Genomic DNA, 15,775 nt, shown 5'->3' with positions numbered 1-15,775 from the left:
ATGTAATTTATCTGAAATGTCTCTCTTTCTTTCTCTGACTGTGCCAAACCTCCATGTCCATACAGTGCGTGTTGTTCATTGCAGCAAGATTATCCATTTGGGAAAAAGGAAAACATGTATAGCCAATGTGTTGCACATAATAAAAAGAATATATTGAAGCAAAAACAAGTTCAGGATCTTGAATGTGGTTGTACCCATCAGGTATTTTCCACATCTCTTGACTTGACCCTCCCTCTTTTTTTAATTAAAATCACCTTGAGGCCACTAGCTTGGGGAGGGGGGGGGGGTGGAAAACACAAAAATAATATGGGAAGCCAATAACAAAATACCAACCACCCTTCAAACCACACTTTCCATTAAATATATCCACTTCTCATTCTAGTCAGCTCGTCGTGTGGAGACAATATCCTCCCTTCTGTCACACACATGCTGAGAATATTGGTGCGTGCCTTACGCCATCAAACCGCCCGATAACATCAGATAAACTGCAGATGCAGCCGGGGCTCTGTGGACGCCGAGGTGATTATGAATGACGCCTGCATCGTATTAGCGGAGGAAATGACAAGTAGATGACTGAAACCAATATCGCAAGCATCAGGGCGGCCGTGTCCATCTCTGACCCGTGGCTTTGTGAAGAGACCGCGAATCACTTCCTGATCTCCGGGGTGTCAGCGGAGGTGTGGAGGGGTCAGCGAAGCAGGGGGGGGGGGGGGGACGATACTGATCTGGGTTATTAACTCTCCCTTCCACAAATCACAGCAACTTGTTACTCTCTGTGCCTCAGCGACCAGTTCGGCTCCACCGTCCTCCTCTCAACCCTTCTCTGACCCTGCTGCCAAGCCCCATCTCGGAGTCTCTCCACCTCCCCCCACGGGGAGCTGATCCTCAAAAAAAAAAAAAACCCACGACAGTATCTAAAGTTTCTTCATCACTCACAGTGGTGCCACAATGAGTGCGGAGGTAGGGGATGAAAGGAGAGGGGGCTGTTGGGCAGGTCAACATCCTGCGCTGGTTTTGATCACACTTAAATGATGTTGTCATCAGGCACAGAGGCCATAGCTGCAACAGGAAGACAATGCATGAAGTGGGACCCTAACTTTGAATTCATTTGTAGAAACTTTCCAATGCATTTTAATACAAAACAAATGATTCCTTTCTTTCATATTTTTCTCATGGACAAAGAGGCTCTTAAGCGTGTGCAAACAGCTCAGTTCCCTTGGCATCATTTGCACTCACAGAATCACGAGGGCTCAACACCCCTGTACCATTCTTCATGCTCAGAGATTTACAGAGATTCATCCCTGCAGGTTTGAGCTCTACTTTCCCCCAAAATCAATAACACTTTCTTATATGAAATGAGTTTCTCTTAACGGCCCGATGCGTCCTTCCCTGAGTCCACTTCACCAAGTCTAAACACTCTCCTCTAAAGAATTGTGTTGTTCCTGTTGACTGTCGTCACTGACAGCGTTGGTTTTCAGATAGTTTCTGGTATCCAATGGCTTTTGTGTACAGAACGGAACTCATGTCAGCTTAACAAGAGGCTTTTGTCTGTGGTGTCAGCTGAACTATTCTTCAAGCTGACCATTAGTCTGTCTACGGATGGGAAAATCAATCTAGTGTGGTGCTGGAGCTCTATTTAATTTAAACACAATGCTCTACACTACAACAGTAAGACTTCTTCACAGAGGATACACTGTGCAATGACATGATTGAGCCACAAATGTATGACACACATGAGGAAGAATCTACACAATTAGATGAAATTAGTTAGATGAAACAATTTATACCACTCTCCTGTATGTGCAGTATATATGAAGCTACCAGCAGCAACATTAGCTTAGCTTAGCATAAAGACTGTAAGACTAGCCTCTGCAAAGATAACAAAACCTGCCTATTTGTTTACACCTTTGTGTGGATTTAACAACCAAGATTTAAAATGTTAATAAGTGAACTTGTTTTCTCTTCTTTCCAGGCTTAATGCTAAGCTAGGCTAATGTTGCTGGTGGTAGCTTCATATTTACTGAGTGGTATCAATCTTCATCTAACTCTCTGCAACAAAGCAAAATGTCACACTTTTATCACGCGAACAAGTGCATTTCCCTCAATGTCTTTTTTTTTTAAGCATATATTTTACGTGTCATTTTAAGTGTCACTTTTACTCATTGTTCTTTCTACACATTAAATAAATGAGATACAACTTGTTAATTTCTGAGCTTTGGAGGTGCTTGTGGGTGGATTTTTGTTGTAGACAGAGCCGATCCTTAAGCTAAGAGCTAACCAGCTGCTGGCCGTAGCTTCATATTTGATGTGCAGATATGAGAGCGGTATTAATCTTCTCATCGAGCTCTCGGCAGGAAAGAAAACAGGCATATTTCCCAAAACGTCACACTATTCCTTCCTATGGGCTTAAAATAAAGCTCCGATACAAAAACTGACAAAAATTGTTAAATCTGGGATTTTCCAGCCAGTTTCGGTAACTGATGTGCGAGCAAAATTCTTCCACGCATATCAGTTGTGAAACACAAAACTCAACATTTTGGAAAGACGAGAAATAAAAAGAAGACTCTGTTTCCATAAGGGAAATGAAAAGGGACGGGGCCAGGAAGACTCTAGCCTCTCTGTGGAATTCCAGATCCTGCCGCAGGCTATCGAACACATTGGCGTCTTTTCATTAGGGCCCAGACTGTGTGTGAGAGAGGCGTCAGAGCTGAAGAGAAGGCCTCCACCCTTCTTTTGACCTTCTGTGCAACTCCTCTTCTAATTTGTTTATTTCTCTTCCGACGGTCTCTCTCAGCTCCAAATACGCCTATCGAGCTGCGATCTTCAACGGATGACTGTATGACCCGACCACATGACCACCTCTTCGTAAACCCGGCCACACTGGAAACCGTTTCTGCCCCCCGAGACCTTCCGGCACAGACGGCACTTTCTTTGGTTATTGAAACACAGGTCAGCTGCGCTACACTGAGCAGGATATTATCTCCGTCTTGGAAAATGCTGGGCAGATGCTGATTTGTTTCTTTAGATATTTGAATTCTTTATTTTGCAGAGCAACGTTACAAGCATGGCACATGCCTGATATCTGTTGGTTAAAAGTAAAAAAAAACAGGCTGCTCAGACAAGGTTTTTAATCAGGAAGTCCTATTCGTAGCTCAGACAGGAGCATCTTGAGAAACACAACGTGACAACCTTCTGTCTCATGCTCACTATCTTCCAATCGTTTTCCCTCTCTCTCACCCACACACTATTGATTAACTGTAGAGACTTGAGAAGGACATTACGAACTATCAGTAAAGAGCTGGAGAAGACTGATGAAAAGCCGAGATGAAAGAGAGTGTAATAAAAAGGAGAGTGAGCACAGGCAGAGAATGAGAACCGGTTCAGGGAAAACAAAAAGTTGAGACAATGCCGGCCGCTCTGATACAGTCGGCTGGCGAAAACATCCATGAATTCAACTTGCAAGAGAAAAATAATATGTCATTTCTTCTTTCAAAGGGGAAAAAAAAAAGTGTCTCGCCTTAAAAGGTAGACCGAGCGAGGACGAAATTTAAAGTCTCACCGTCATAGCCAGTAGTTTGCCATAGGTGAGATGTGCAGGAATGTGGTCCGGCTTGGCTCGCAGGGATTCTCTGTACCAGTGTTCGGCCTCGGTCAGCTTGTTCAGCCTAATGTAGGCCTCTCCTGTGGGAGCAAAGTGAGCGTCGAGTCAGGGGTCAAGCTGTCGAAAGGTTAAGACATCACACATCGTCCCGTTGTTCAGCTGAGCGATGCAGCAGCGAGACCAAAGCTCAACCCAGAGGAACCTCTCACCCCATGTTTTATTTTCATCAAATTACATGTTTACTTGTATGATGCCTGGCACTAAACGGAGAGAATGCAGATGCCTTTGAGTTAGAGTGCCACAATGCAAAAATAAATGTGCTCCTTTCTGTCTTTCACAAAAGCAAATCTTTGATACCCAGTCAGCAAATGAATACCTCAGTCACCGTCAGTGTTTTTATTTCCTAAAAAACGTTCAGTGTAGGAGAATACACTGGGCCTATAACACACTCCCTCACTCTCCCTGATCTGTCAGACATCATGGGATACCTCCCCCACCGCCACATCTGACCCTCTGCCTGCACCTGACAAAACAATACCCTCTCTTTCATCGCCATCCAATAACACGTGTATTACTGCAGGAATTTGACAACAGCGGCCGGTAATTGAACACAACACAGTTAAAATCAACATCGTAACATATTTAGGGAAAGAAACTGAATGTATACCAAGTTGTTTGGACTGGAGTGGACCGACACTTTAATTCTGAGAGGATTAGGTCTAATCTCTTATCTGATAGGAAACTGTGATAGGCAACAGGTGTCCCACGCCTAATCACAACCCGGGGACCTTTTTAATGATTTGAAAACACACATTCTCCTTTCTCCTCTTCCTGCGAATGAGCAATACTGCCGCGTATTAATACCTCTTAACACACAAGTGTGTATCCACCTCTCCCCTTGAGAGGTAAAGCGATACGTGAGAATATATTTTCAAGATGATATCCATCAGTACAGCCTTATGTTTCAGATTTAAGTGTTGGAAATCCATAAAATTGTAGCTACATTATCGCAAATGTCCTTGTCACCAGCTAACATCAAACAGAGCAACAGAATGGATTAGAGGACGTCCATATTGTTGTAAAATAGAGATTTATTTTTAAGCTTTTAATATTCCAAAAGCCAGTTTGTCCCTGTCCCCCCCCCCCCCCCGCTCCAACGTGACATTTATACTAAAAATTTCAGTTCAATGAATCATCAATGTGTTTGATGGACAGGATTATCTGGATTTTTAGAGATTTACCAGCAACCCTCGGCACCGCGCTCAACAAATGGATGTACAGGCCTGTTCTGACACGACCGCTTCATTAGTTCGTGGGTTTAAACGCGGAAAAATGACTTGCCTCGCGCTCACGGCATGCAGGCGTCTGTATGAGATCAGCACAAACATCAACGTGCAATTAGAAGTGACATTGAATCCGAGGAGCTGAAGAGCAGCCCCTCGGAGTGGAACATTCCTCGGCCCACCAGAGAGCGTTGGAGCGAGACCAGCAGGGTGCAGATTACCACCCAGGTCTGCCTCTGATGAACGCTGCTGCTGCTTGGCGTCTGACAAACAGCATGAGAGCCGCGCAGCGAGCGAAAGCTGGAGACATGTATGAGCAGGTGTGCCAAATGCGCAAATCAGTTCAGCGAGGAAACAAGGCTGTGCTGCAGAAATCACAGATCTCTGGCTCAGTGCCTCCATTACAGACGCAGCGCGGCTCCTTAACGCTGACTGGAGCTTTCGACAACATTTTGACATAATCTCGGCAGCTCTGTCAAAATGCATTTTGCCAACATATAAGCGAGCCCGTGGCACTACCAAGTCTGGATTACAGACATCCCAGGTCTTGAGTGTGTGTGTGTGTGTGTGTGTGTGTAAGCAGCTGCATGTGTGTGAGTGAGAGAGAAACAAAGCAGGAGGGAGACAGAGAGAAAAAGAAAAAGTTAAAAAAAAGCAAGGAGAAAGCAGATATAATGAGCCTGAAAGCAGCTGTTCTACAGCTGTAATATAACAAGCTGGCTTGTTGTATTACAGTGAAAAGCAAATTAACTCTGTTTAACATGATATTGTAACGCTGACTACTGTCCCAAACCGCTGTTTAACAGCATTAAGTCGGGTTTGATTTCTTAAAGAACAACTTCACTGATATAAATGTTTGTTTGTTTGATGTCTGATTTTCTTTGACAATCTACTTTATTCTAGCACTCATTGAAACGTTTTCCCTGGGCTTAACCTAAACACTAGGCTGCAGAAAGCTAGAGTGAGCTTAACCTAGTTTTCATCTTCATATCTAATAAGAAAGGGCTTAAGCTAAGCCCCAGGTTTCATATTTACAACTGGGAATGTGAACCTGGGGTTAACATCTTCTGAATTCTCACAGCACTAGCGGCGGGACGAGAGTTTTGACTTCTTGAGAATATTTAATCATTAATGGACAAAGAAATCTAGAACCACAAACGACAACCAGTCTATTGGTTTTGTGTTAACTTATCCAACTGATTTTAACTTGCGTTTTTTGGGGGGCGAATTCCCAAAAGTGTGGGACATCCCTGCTCCACAGTGGGTGTTAGTTAGCATAATGCTACCCCACATTCAAAGCTGCAAGTGTAAAACAGCTAATGAGGCTGTAAGCAGTGGTCTTACTTGCAATTAGTAATCCGTTAATGCTAATTAAAAGTCTGGCTCAGTTAAAACGCTGCCTGTCCGGAAGAAAAAAAAAAAAGTGATTTGTTTAAGGGACCTAGCACAAAAAAGTCAAACAAAAATGAATGAGGTACAGCAGCCAGTTGTTCCATAATACTCCAAAATAACCTTTTACTCCTAAATACCACTGACTGTTATATTTTGTGGAAACAGCTTTTATGCTTGTTAAAGTAAAACAAAAGCAGCTCTTACCCATCATGTTGTAGAGGCTCTGTGGTGCAAATTGTCTTGGCATTTTCTGTATCGCTTCTTTAAACACTGCGAGGGCCTCCTGTGGATGAAACAAATGACACAAAAATAAAAAAGAGAAGGTGGGGGATGTTTGCATTAGAGCAGAGGGACCCAGCCAGAGAACCTGGCGCTGTGGTAACTAGTCATCCCTCCCCTGCAGCCGGGGCCCTGACACTGTGAATACACAGCGTGGAATTGGGGGTCGCTGGGAGGCTGCTTCATACAGAGTCGAGCAGAAAGGGTCTATCCTCAGAGTCACGGCTGTTAAGACGACTAGAGCGTTGTCACACATTGACTCTGGGATGTATAGCGTGTAGGTCCAGCGATTCACCTCAGAGTCCCTCCGAATTTAAATGGTAGAAGGAGCTGGAACTGCTTCATTGCTGAAGCAAATGTTGCAGTTAAAGACCGGAGGAAGTGGGACTGCTCTCTTCCTCCGGCATGCCAACAATTTATGAAAGCCCTTATTGAATCTGCAGTTGTGCCGCTTCAATCCTGATTGAATCGGTGCTTATGTACAGTATAAATGTGCAGCATTGGAAGAACTACTTTAGCCAGCACTGTCGGTCTTTAGAGGCATGAAAGAGAGTTAATTAGTTAGAAACCGCCTGAGGAAAACTCTGCGTCCTCGATGACACAAGCAATTCTGGATCATGTACATTTAAAACTGAGCATTTTCTCAGTGACCCAAAAGCTCCTTGGGTAAAAGCCTGCGTCTTATCTCAATTCACTCTGGTTTTACATTTCCCAGCATGTAAAGGTTTGCTAGATAAAATATGTTTAGTACATCGTATTTCATATTGGGGTGAGCTACGGGTCCATCACCGACCAATAACATATTGACTGACTCATCCTATCTCAACTTACTGAAAATAAATATGTAAGTTAAGGAAATGAGCGTAACTCAGCACATAGCTAGGTCTGACGTGTGTATATCTCTGTAGTAAACCGTTACTTCAAATGATCACAGTCCCATCAACGGTACTACGCCTGCCAAGAAAGTGGCCAGCACGCTGAAATATTTTGAAATATACAGATGTGAAATAGATGTCTACCTCCTGGTGTCCCTGTTCGTGGAGCAGCTTGCCCAGGTTGTACAAGCAGCTGGTGACTGAGCTCTTGTGGGCGTGGGGGTCCTTCAGGTTCTCATCGGGGATGTCAGCGCAGGTCAGGAAGGTGCGCTTGGACTCATCTAGGCGGCCCTGATTCATCAGGATGATGCCTGTGTTCAAGTAGGCCGCTGTTGGGAAAACAAAACGTGGACAATAGCGTGAGTTCTGGCTGAGCACTTACGTTTGGCTTGCATCAGCTGATTAGATCCGCTGTTTCCTTAATGCTCAAGCCGACCGGTAACGTGCAACCAGATTCATGGAGGCGTACACTGAAAACTGACTTCATGCCTACAACTTTCACTACTGCAGCTTCCTCCACAACCCCAAACTCCTCCTGTGGTGCATTTTTTGTATTGTTGATTTAACCAGACAGTGTTTATTAAGTCGGGTTCAGTTAATTAAGTAGAAACCTCGCTGCTTGGACTTATCGAGAGCTTCCTCAAAGAGAAGAACCTGTTCCACCAAATCTAACAATATAACCATTTCCCCCAAATGGTCATTTCCTTCTCATAAGTGTCTCTCACTGACCTGAATCCTCAGAGATCAACGGTGCTGAAAAGATGGTGCTGAAAAGATTTCTACATTACACATTTGAGGTGGAACAATAAACCACTGTTGCTCTTTTTAATGCTTTCCTGTGTATTTGGCCTTTTGCGTGCATCCTGTGGGATGCTTTGGATGCTTGTTAAACTTTTTCCTTGAGTGGTCAGACACTAATAATCAATACGCAGCGGGAGAGTAATTAATCTCTGCGGACCTGCCTCTCTAAACAACTCCCTGTCAAGTCTGGTTATTGGAATAAATTAACTTGTTGGAATAAATTAACTTGATACAGAAGATCAATCTGGAGGGCTCTTCCATAGGATGCTAACGTGTAATCAAGTTTAAAGGGGAGGAGTCTTTGTAACTTGTTATCTTAAAAGCTCACATTGTTTTGTTTCCACATCCTTACGCCTCACAGTCTTATCGTTGCTACCTGGCGTTGCACTAGATGGTCAAAGTATAAGGGCTTTTTTTTTGTTGCAATGAAAGCAGAACAGATAAGAAACACTACAGATTGACAAAAGAAATTAGGAATTCGCTCTTTTAAACTGATTTCCTGTACGCAACAAATGTGTCACAAATCAATAGCACTTTATCACAAAACAGCCTCGCTCTGAATATTCAATAAAAAAAAGGCTACAGTTTTCACTAGTTAGCTCCCAATTAGTCAGTGAGTAATGGTTCAACCTTGAGAAACGCTTTTAACCGTCACATTAACATCCTGCCTTGAACATGTCTGCAGCTTGAGGGAACCAATTAAGCTCGTTATCGGCGATAACAGATTGGATAATTGCACGCTGAATGGAAATGTTCTAGTCTTACCGCGATCCTGATTAGGTGGATAATTAATCCAGGGAAGAAAGAAGGAGACGTTTAAGATTCTCTGTTCCTCTGTCATTGACTGACGCCTAGAACAATGGGGAGCTAATTTATTGCATGATCAGGTAAGATTGTGAGCCATTTGTTCTAATCAACCTGCTGAAGGTGACAGCGTATGAAAAACGTAACTCCAGCAAAAGCCGGGGGGAAATTCTCACGGGACGGAGAGGAAGAGGAAGACGAAGAAAACTGAGAGAACATAGTGGACGCAGTGATCGTGGGAGGGATGAAGTGAAATGAGAGAGTAATGGCCTGAATTCATAATAAGTGACATCATGCAGTTGCTTGATCTGTTGACACGGCTTGGCTTTGAAAGCCAGTCAGACGGCTCTGTTGAATGTTGAATTCAGTCGCACACCCACTGCCCTCTGCCACCTATTCCTCTCCCTTCACATAGCCACGGCCGTTGCTCACTGTTGCCTGGACACGGCGCAGCCACAACCACAAGAGCTGGAGATTGTCAATAAAATAAAGAAATAAAGAGCTGTACTTACAAGCCAGAGTTGGCCGGCTCCCAATGGCCAGCTTGTAGTAGTGGAGTGCCTCTGAGAACTTGTTGCTCTCCTGTAGCAGCAAACCGCTGAAACAGACAAAAGGAAAGACGGTACAAGCAGTTTAGAGCTTTAAAGAACTCAAAAGAGGAGATGTTTGAATGTTAAAAAAGCCTCTGTAAGGATGAGACAAGAGCAAAAAGCAGCTGATACAAGTGAAGAGGAAGATTTAGATCTCAACAGACCACAGACACTTGAGCACACATTGAGTGTTGGCTGTGGATGTTTTGTGTTTCGCCCTGAGGCTAAGACAGCGTCATTAATAACCCTGTCAGACAGACAGCCCTCTGGGGAATACAAGACAAGACGGCACTTCCTCTGAGAGCACAGCTCTGATCAATGGACCCACGCGTGTAAAATGAGAATGTGTCCATTTGTTCGCACACGCTCCCAAGTCATTCAACCAGAGTGGAGACACAAAGGAAATCATCAGAGGCGAACGAACGTGAGCATTAAGGACAATATGAATTACAGCACAGTAGTATGATAAAACACTAACTCACAGGTTATACAGCATGTCCGCCATGTTGCTGCGGTAATAGAGGGCATTTCTGTACGCCTGTTCAGCCTCCTCCATCTCGCCCTGGCTCTTCAGGACATTTCCAAGGTTGCCCCATGCTGACAGGTTACAATAGAAAAGGTTAATCAGACAGAGTGAAAGAGAACATTTGTGGCAACCTTCTGAAATAACTGTTTTTCAGAATCTTTAAAAGCTTTTCGATTTAAAAGCATCAGGAGAGGACATCGCTGTGGCAGGTAATCATTTTCACGAGTTCAGGTTTTTTTTTGTTATCCTCTAAAGAGAAAGACATTATGGGCAAAGACAGACGGGGGAGGTTTGAGCCAAAAGCACCAGTCAATCCTATGTCGGTGGGTATGAAAAGAAGACCACCGCAGAGCTATTGCACCGCTAATGGCATTAGGGTCTGAATGGCAGAGTTCAGCAACTGACAGGTGAAATAAAGTTGCTAAGAGCTTGTGCAGAGACCGTGGAGTGTGAAAATAAATGTATAAGGGAGTAGAAAAAATAATCAATGGATGTAAAATAGGAGCCAATGTCAATGGCTATGCAACATAACTCTTTGATCTGTTTTTAAGGTTACTTTATAGACTGCACAAACTCAACTTGAGTAACCATGATTCAACAGAATGAAAGGTCTAAAAAAACAATCATTCAAATAGATAGAGAACAGGCCTAATGACGTCATCGCGCATCGATGGTGTTATATTAGACGGTTTCTTCTCTCATCTCCAGAAAGTATTATTGAATACGAAGATAACATCTCGGCTCTTTCTACTTTTGTTGACATGCATTTAAAGTGCTAGAATATACAGCGTGCCCTTAAGCAATGTATTTACAGTATTTAGTCGTTGAAAATCCAAACATCCATGGAATCCCAGAGGAATATTCAGTATAAACAGAGAAAAGCAGAAAAACAACCCAAGCGTCCGTCACTCCACTGCGCTCAGTTGTTTCACAGATGAACTCGTGAAGTGTCTGTCACAGGAAAGCTTTGGGCACTCGCAACTTTCACAGTTCAAACAATCCAACGAGTGTGTCCGTGTTTGAGGTTGGGTTCCGTTCAACTCTCATATTAGCAATAACGAATTTCGAGTTGGGGACATTGCTGCTGCTCCGTTCGGGCTGATGGCGTGCCAAAACAAACAGCTGTCACGCCTCAGCGCCGCACAGAATCTGAGAGGGAAATTAGCTAACACAACATGTCCCGCTGTTGCCTTGCGAGTACCCTGCCCTGCCCCTGCTTCCCTCCTCAGCAGCTCTGAGAACTTTGCTTCGGATAGAAAACTGTGTCCGATGACCTTTGAATGTGGAGGCTACTGAACATTTCCTCCTCTGTCACAGGTGCCAATAAGAGACGGGTGATTTCGTCCTTTCCGAGTTAAACGGGGCATCTGGTGTCATTAAACAGATCACATGCTGGGTATAAGAAGATGTAGGCCTTGGAAAAGTCAAATAAAAAAAAAAAGCCTTGAGTAGTACTCCAGTCTCATTTGGCTTTTTGGGCACTGCCTTGTGAGCACTTGTATATTCTGTGGTAAGGCTGAGTGACGAAGAGAAGACATTTTGAAGCAGCTTGACTTTGAATTATTCAGGGCGGCAGTAGTAGAGAGACAGCAGCACACATTATTATGCCTAAGAGCTCGCTCATTATTCAGCAAAATATGTTGGGTGAAAGAGGTTTCTGGTGCTGGAATGTGTATAAAAGTGCATAAAAGTGTGTATGTGCACATGCGAGAGCAGTTGCACCTTGGTGCGTGCTGATTTGAATGAAAGGGCCTCCTTACCTTTAGCAGGGTTGACATAAATCCCAGACTTGTAGAGCATCTCCTCGTTCTGCCAGTCCCGGTTCCTCAGAACAGTTTTGACACTGAAAAGAAGAACGACGGCAGCGCTGCAGTACACCAACAGCGCCCTGGAGGACCTGCGTCGCAGACGGACGTACAGAGCCCTCATCCCCACCGCCACCAGCAAGCAAAAGCCCATGCTGGGGATGTACAGTACTCTCTCTGCTATCACAAACCCCACGTAGAAAAACAAGTTTGTGGCAGGGAGGAACGGGATAGCCAACAGGCCTAGCGAGAACACCACGACATTTTCAGTGGTGGGCAGTGGAGTCCTGCTCTCATAGTGCTTTTTGGTACCATTCTGGGCACTATTAATGTGAGCGTCTGTGTGGGAATTGTTCAAATGTTCATGATTGTTATGTTGGTAACTGTGCCCATTGCTGTTCCCATTTCTGCCATTGGTGTAATGATGCGCTTTGCCATTGGTCTCCTTGCCTTTAGCCGCCTGGTGCGTCCACAGGCTGAACCCAGCCAGCGAGAGCAGCCCAAGGTAGAAGACTACAGTGTGAATGTTCCTCCAATCGGCAAGGCTCCGGATCAAAGGCAGGGCGTCCATTGACCAATCAAAGCTGAGCGTGTTCGGGCAAAGGAGAAGCCACGAGTTGACGGCGGGCAGGTAGGAAAAGGTGAGCGTCCTGGTGAGGAGAGAGGGCGAGTCGGCTGCCGGGTTGTCGGAGTTGGAGAAGTTGGGGGGTTTGTTACCCATCCAGTAGAAGCGGCCGGCCAACAGGACGGCTCCCCAGGCTGCCAGCAAAAACACATTCAGCAGCAGGTGGACGTTCTTTCTCTAAAAGGACAAAGAAAACACAGAAACAGTGATCAAACCCTCAATCCACAGGATAGGAGAGGAACGACTGTTGCAGATTATACTGCACATGTGGAAGCATCAAGCTAAACCTAGTTTTCTGGGTGGTTGTAATATTTATGACTCTTGGACCTTTACATTTACTATGAACCGGGGCTATGGATTGGAAACTGATGAATGGAAGGCCTGATTTACTGAGACTATTAAGAAAATAAAATAGCTACTACATTGTCACAATGGTACAGCTGCATAATCAGCAGCCATCTGGAACAAAATGAGTGTCCAAGACAATTTAGAAAGTGTTAATTAAATAGAGTGGCTCTGATGCATTTCTTTTTTTGGCTGCTGTGCTCATCCAAGAGGGAAAAAAAACTGCACACTGACTTTTCATTGAAGCCAGAACATGTCAATTAATCAATTTTTTTTTATAAATAAGATGACTGCACCAGAAGTTTCCATTCATGCACACATTTATTTCCTCCATAGACATATCAAAACAAACACAACTACTTAAACTCCATTCATCATCGTGCAGACTCGATATTAAACACTTTTCCAAATGCTGTGTTGGAATGCCTATGAAATATAGACAGTGTGTTTGGTTGTTTAATACTTTGCCATCAAAGCATTGACAAATTACTGGACATATTTCCCCACAAGCATGTTCCAAGTATTTTTTCAAGTTAGGCCCAACTGACCTTTCATATTGTGCTCATGTTGGAAATCCAAATTAATTTTCTCAAAATCAGTAGCTGGAGCACGCACAGTAATGTCCAACCGTGTGCACTGTGCAGCAATAGATGGTTCCATTAGTCTCAGGCGTCTAAACCTTAAATCTCAGGGCATCACAGTCCTCGACTTCTTCTCAGACGAATTGCTTTTCATTACTTACAATTAAACCCAAGGCAACACAGGCTAACCCCACATTACTTTTATTCCAGTGGATGTGATCTCTCTTCATCTCTACATACCAAAGGGCACAAACATGTCTCATCTGTGATCATAATCTTCATATCACCACTGCTTTGGGGGGTGTACTATTGATCCCCTCGCCTGTCCCATTGTTATCTGCAGATTGCATCTGTGAAGAGATGCTTCAATAACCTCTGGGGACATCTGACTGCGGGGCCAACGCTTTGTTGTCTGCTAATGATCACGAGCTGCAGCTCAACACTCAGGCAACAGGAAATGAGACCGCAAACACCATGACAGCTCATTACAATATTTGCTGTAGTGCAGCGGAGGAGGTGAACACAACAGCCGGAAAATACAATGCAATCACACACACACAACACGTTTGTCTGTTCAGTGTGTATACTGACGAGTGACAGCAGAACTCCTCGTCTCCGTCATACCAACCTCTTAAGTGCTCGGTAGAGCACCGGGTGCACTTGTGTGGTTGAAGCACAACACTGTGGTGCTGAATATTTGCATACTTGTCATTCATAGTATTTAAAAAAAAAAATAAAACTACATGTATAAGGTCAACTTTGTCAAACCCTTCGGTGGTGGCCTGACAACAACCCAGAGTGCAGCATTTCATGATGATCAGCCACTGCTGAAGACGTTATTTGGTTGCTTGGCAACAAAAGGTCATTGTTTCAATCCACATCACCATTTCTCATGAATATGAGCCAAAGGTGTTACAGTCCGCTCGCTATGAATGCAATGGGGAGACAGGAGGCAGTAAAGTAATACATCTTATATAGTAGGGATCAATAGAAGGCTAGAATTATGAGAAATGTTCAAGATTATTTTAAAGCATGAAAATGAAAATCAAGGCTCTGTGAAGGGAACCTCTGTGAACCACTTTAACATTTAAAGCCGTAATGAATCTATTTTAGCTAGAAACCCACTGTGAAAACGGATGCTCGAGCATAAAAACAAAAGACCACAGCTAAGCAACCGAATACAAAACAATGGAGTCATTGACAAATACTTGCAATGATCTCAATGCTATAAAAGATTAAAAAACAGGAAAAGTACTAACATATGTCGCTATATTCAGATACAACTGATAAACTTGGTGCAAGGTTCCAAAAATAAGAGAGACGTGGAGTTTTGTCACGTGAAAATCCAATGTGAGGGACTGACATTGTGCCAGTTCAAGTGAAGGCTAGAACAGAAAGCACATGCGTCATGATGCAAATTATATTGAAATGGTCTTGTATAAAATAAAATAAATAAGCCCCATTTCCTGTTGAACGAAGAATAACAGCATGGCTATGTATCATTTTAATTAGCATACGGTGACACAAAAGAATGCAGCATCTATGTTCCTGCTGATTGTGGGACTGACCACTGAGGCCGACTTGAAACAATATAAATGCCTCCATAAAGACAGGATGACATAGATCCTTTTACACAAGTCAAGAGAATGCCCTTCTGTATATTTTGGGTTTTGCACAGAGTAAACAAAGAAGATATAAAGGAGGTGAAATGTGTTTTTTCGACAGAGCCAAGCTGGCCGTTTCTCCGTTTTCATCATTGGTGCTAAGAGCTACCGGCGGCTAGCTGTAGCTTCGTTTTCCTCCTGAGAGTGGTGTCAATCTACTTATCCAACTATCTGCAAGACACCTTACCCACACAATGTCCCACTCCTTCAATACTTTACAAGATGTTATCGTCTTGATGTGTCTTCTCTCCAGCTGGATGTCCCTTTCATATGTTATGTCTAAAATAATACAGCCTATTGAATTGAACTTTGACAAAACAAGAACAAAGTTTGAAATAAACTGATGTGATACTCCAAGAATATCAGTGGCATATTATTATCCCCATGGCCTGTCATCCGAACTCCATATGAACTCTTGGTATGGATGGATGGATGGATGGATGGATGGGTGGGTGGATGGGTGCAGCTTATCCTCTTCAAATCTCAAACACCAGGTTTCAATGTACACTTTGAGTCAATCCCTAAAATCACTGGAGCGGTAAACATGGAGGTCTAAAGCAGGTGAGCATACATTCTTCAAAGAAATGAAGGAGGCTGATGTGGT

At 43.7% G+C, this 15,775-nt stretch overlaps 1 protein-coding gene across 1 annotated transcript in view; it reads right to left on the bottom strand.

Annotated features, from left to right (window-relative positions):
• tmtc2b (transmembrane O-mannosyltransferase targeting cadherins 2b) overlaps positions 1–15,775 on the bottom strand; it is a gene marked incomplete at both ends in the record, with an annotated part of 83,240 nt that overhangs the window by 14,848 nt on the left and 52,617 nt on the right. Inside the window, 6 exons of the mRNA XM_079162454.1 lie at positions 3,560–3,681; positions 6,481–6,559; positions 7,575–7,759; positions 9,548–9,633; positions 10,108–10,222; positions 11,912–12,758. Of these exons, the coding sequence (XP_079018580.1) occupies positions 3,560–3,681; positions 6,481–6,559; positions 7,575–7,759; positions 9,548–9,633; positions 10,108–10,222; positions 11,912–12,758 (1,434 nt within the window). The remainder of the gene's footprint in view (positions 1–3,559; positions 3,682–6,480; positions 6,560–7,574; positions 7,760–9,547; positions 9,634–10,107; positions 10,223–11,911; positions 12,759–15,775) is intronic.

This window comes from Pholis gunnellus (genome assembly GCF_910591455.1).
Source record: "Pholis gunnellus genome assembly, chromosome: 7".
Classification (NCBI taxonomy): Eukaryota; Metazoa; Chordata; class Actinopteri; order Perciformes; family Pholidae; genus Pholis; species Pholis gunnellus.
Note: the sequence above shows the minus strand (reverse complement) of the source record. Positions and strands in the feature narration are given on the sequence as shown.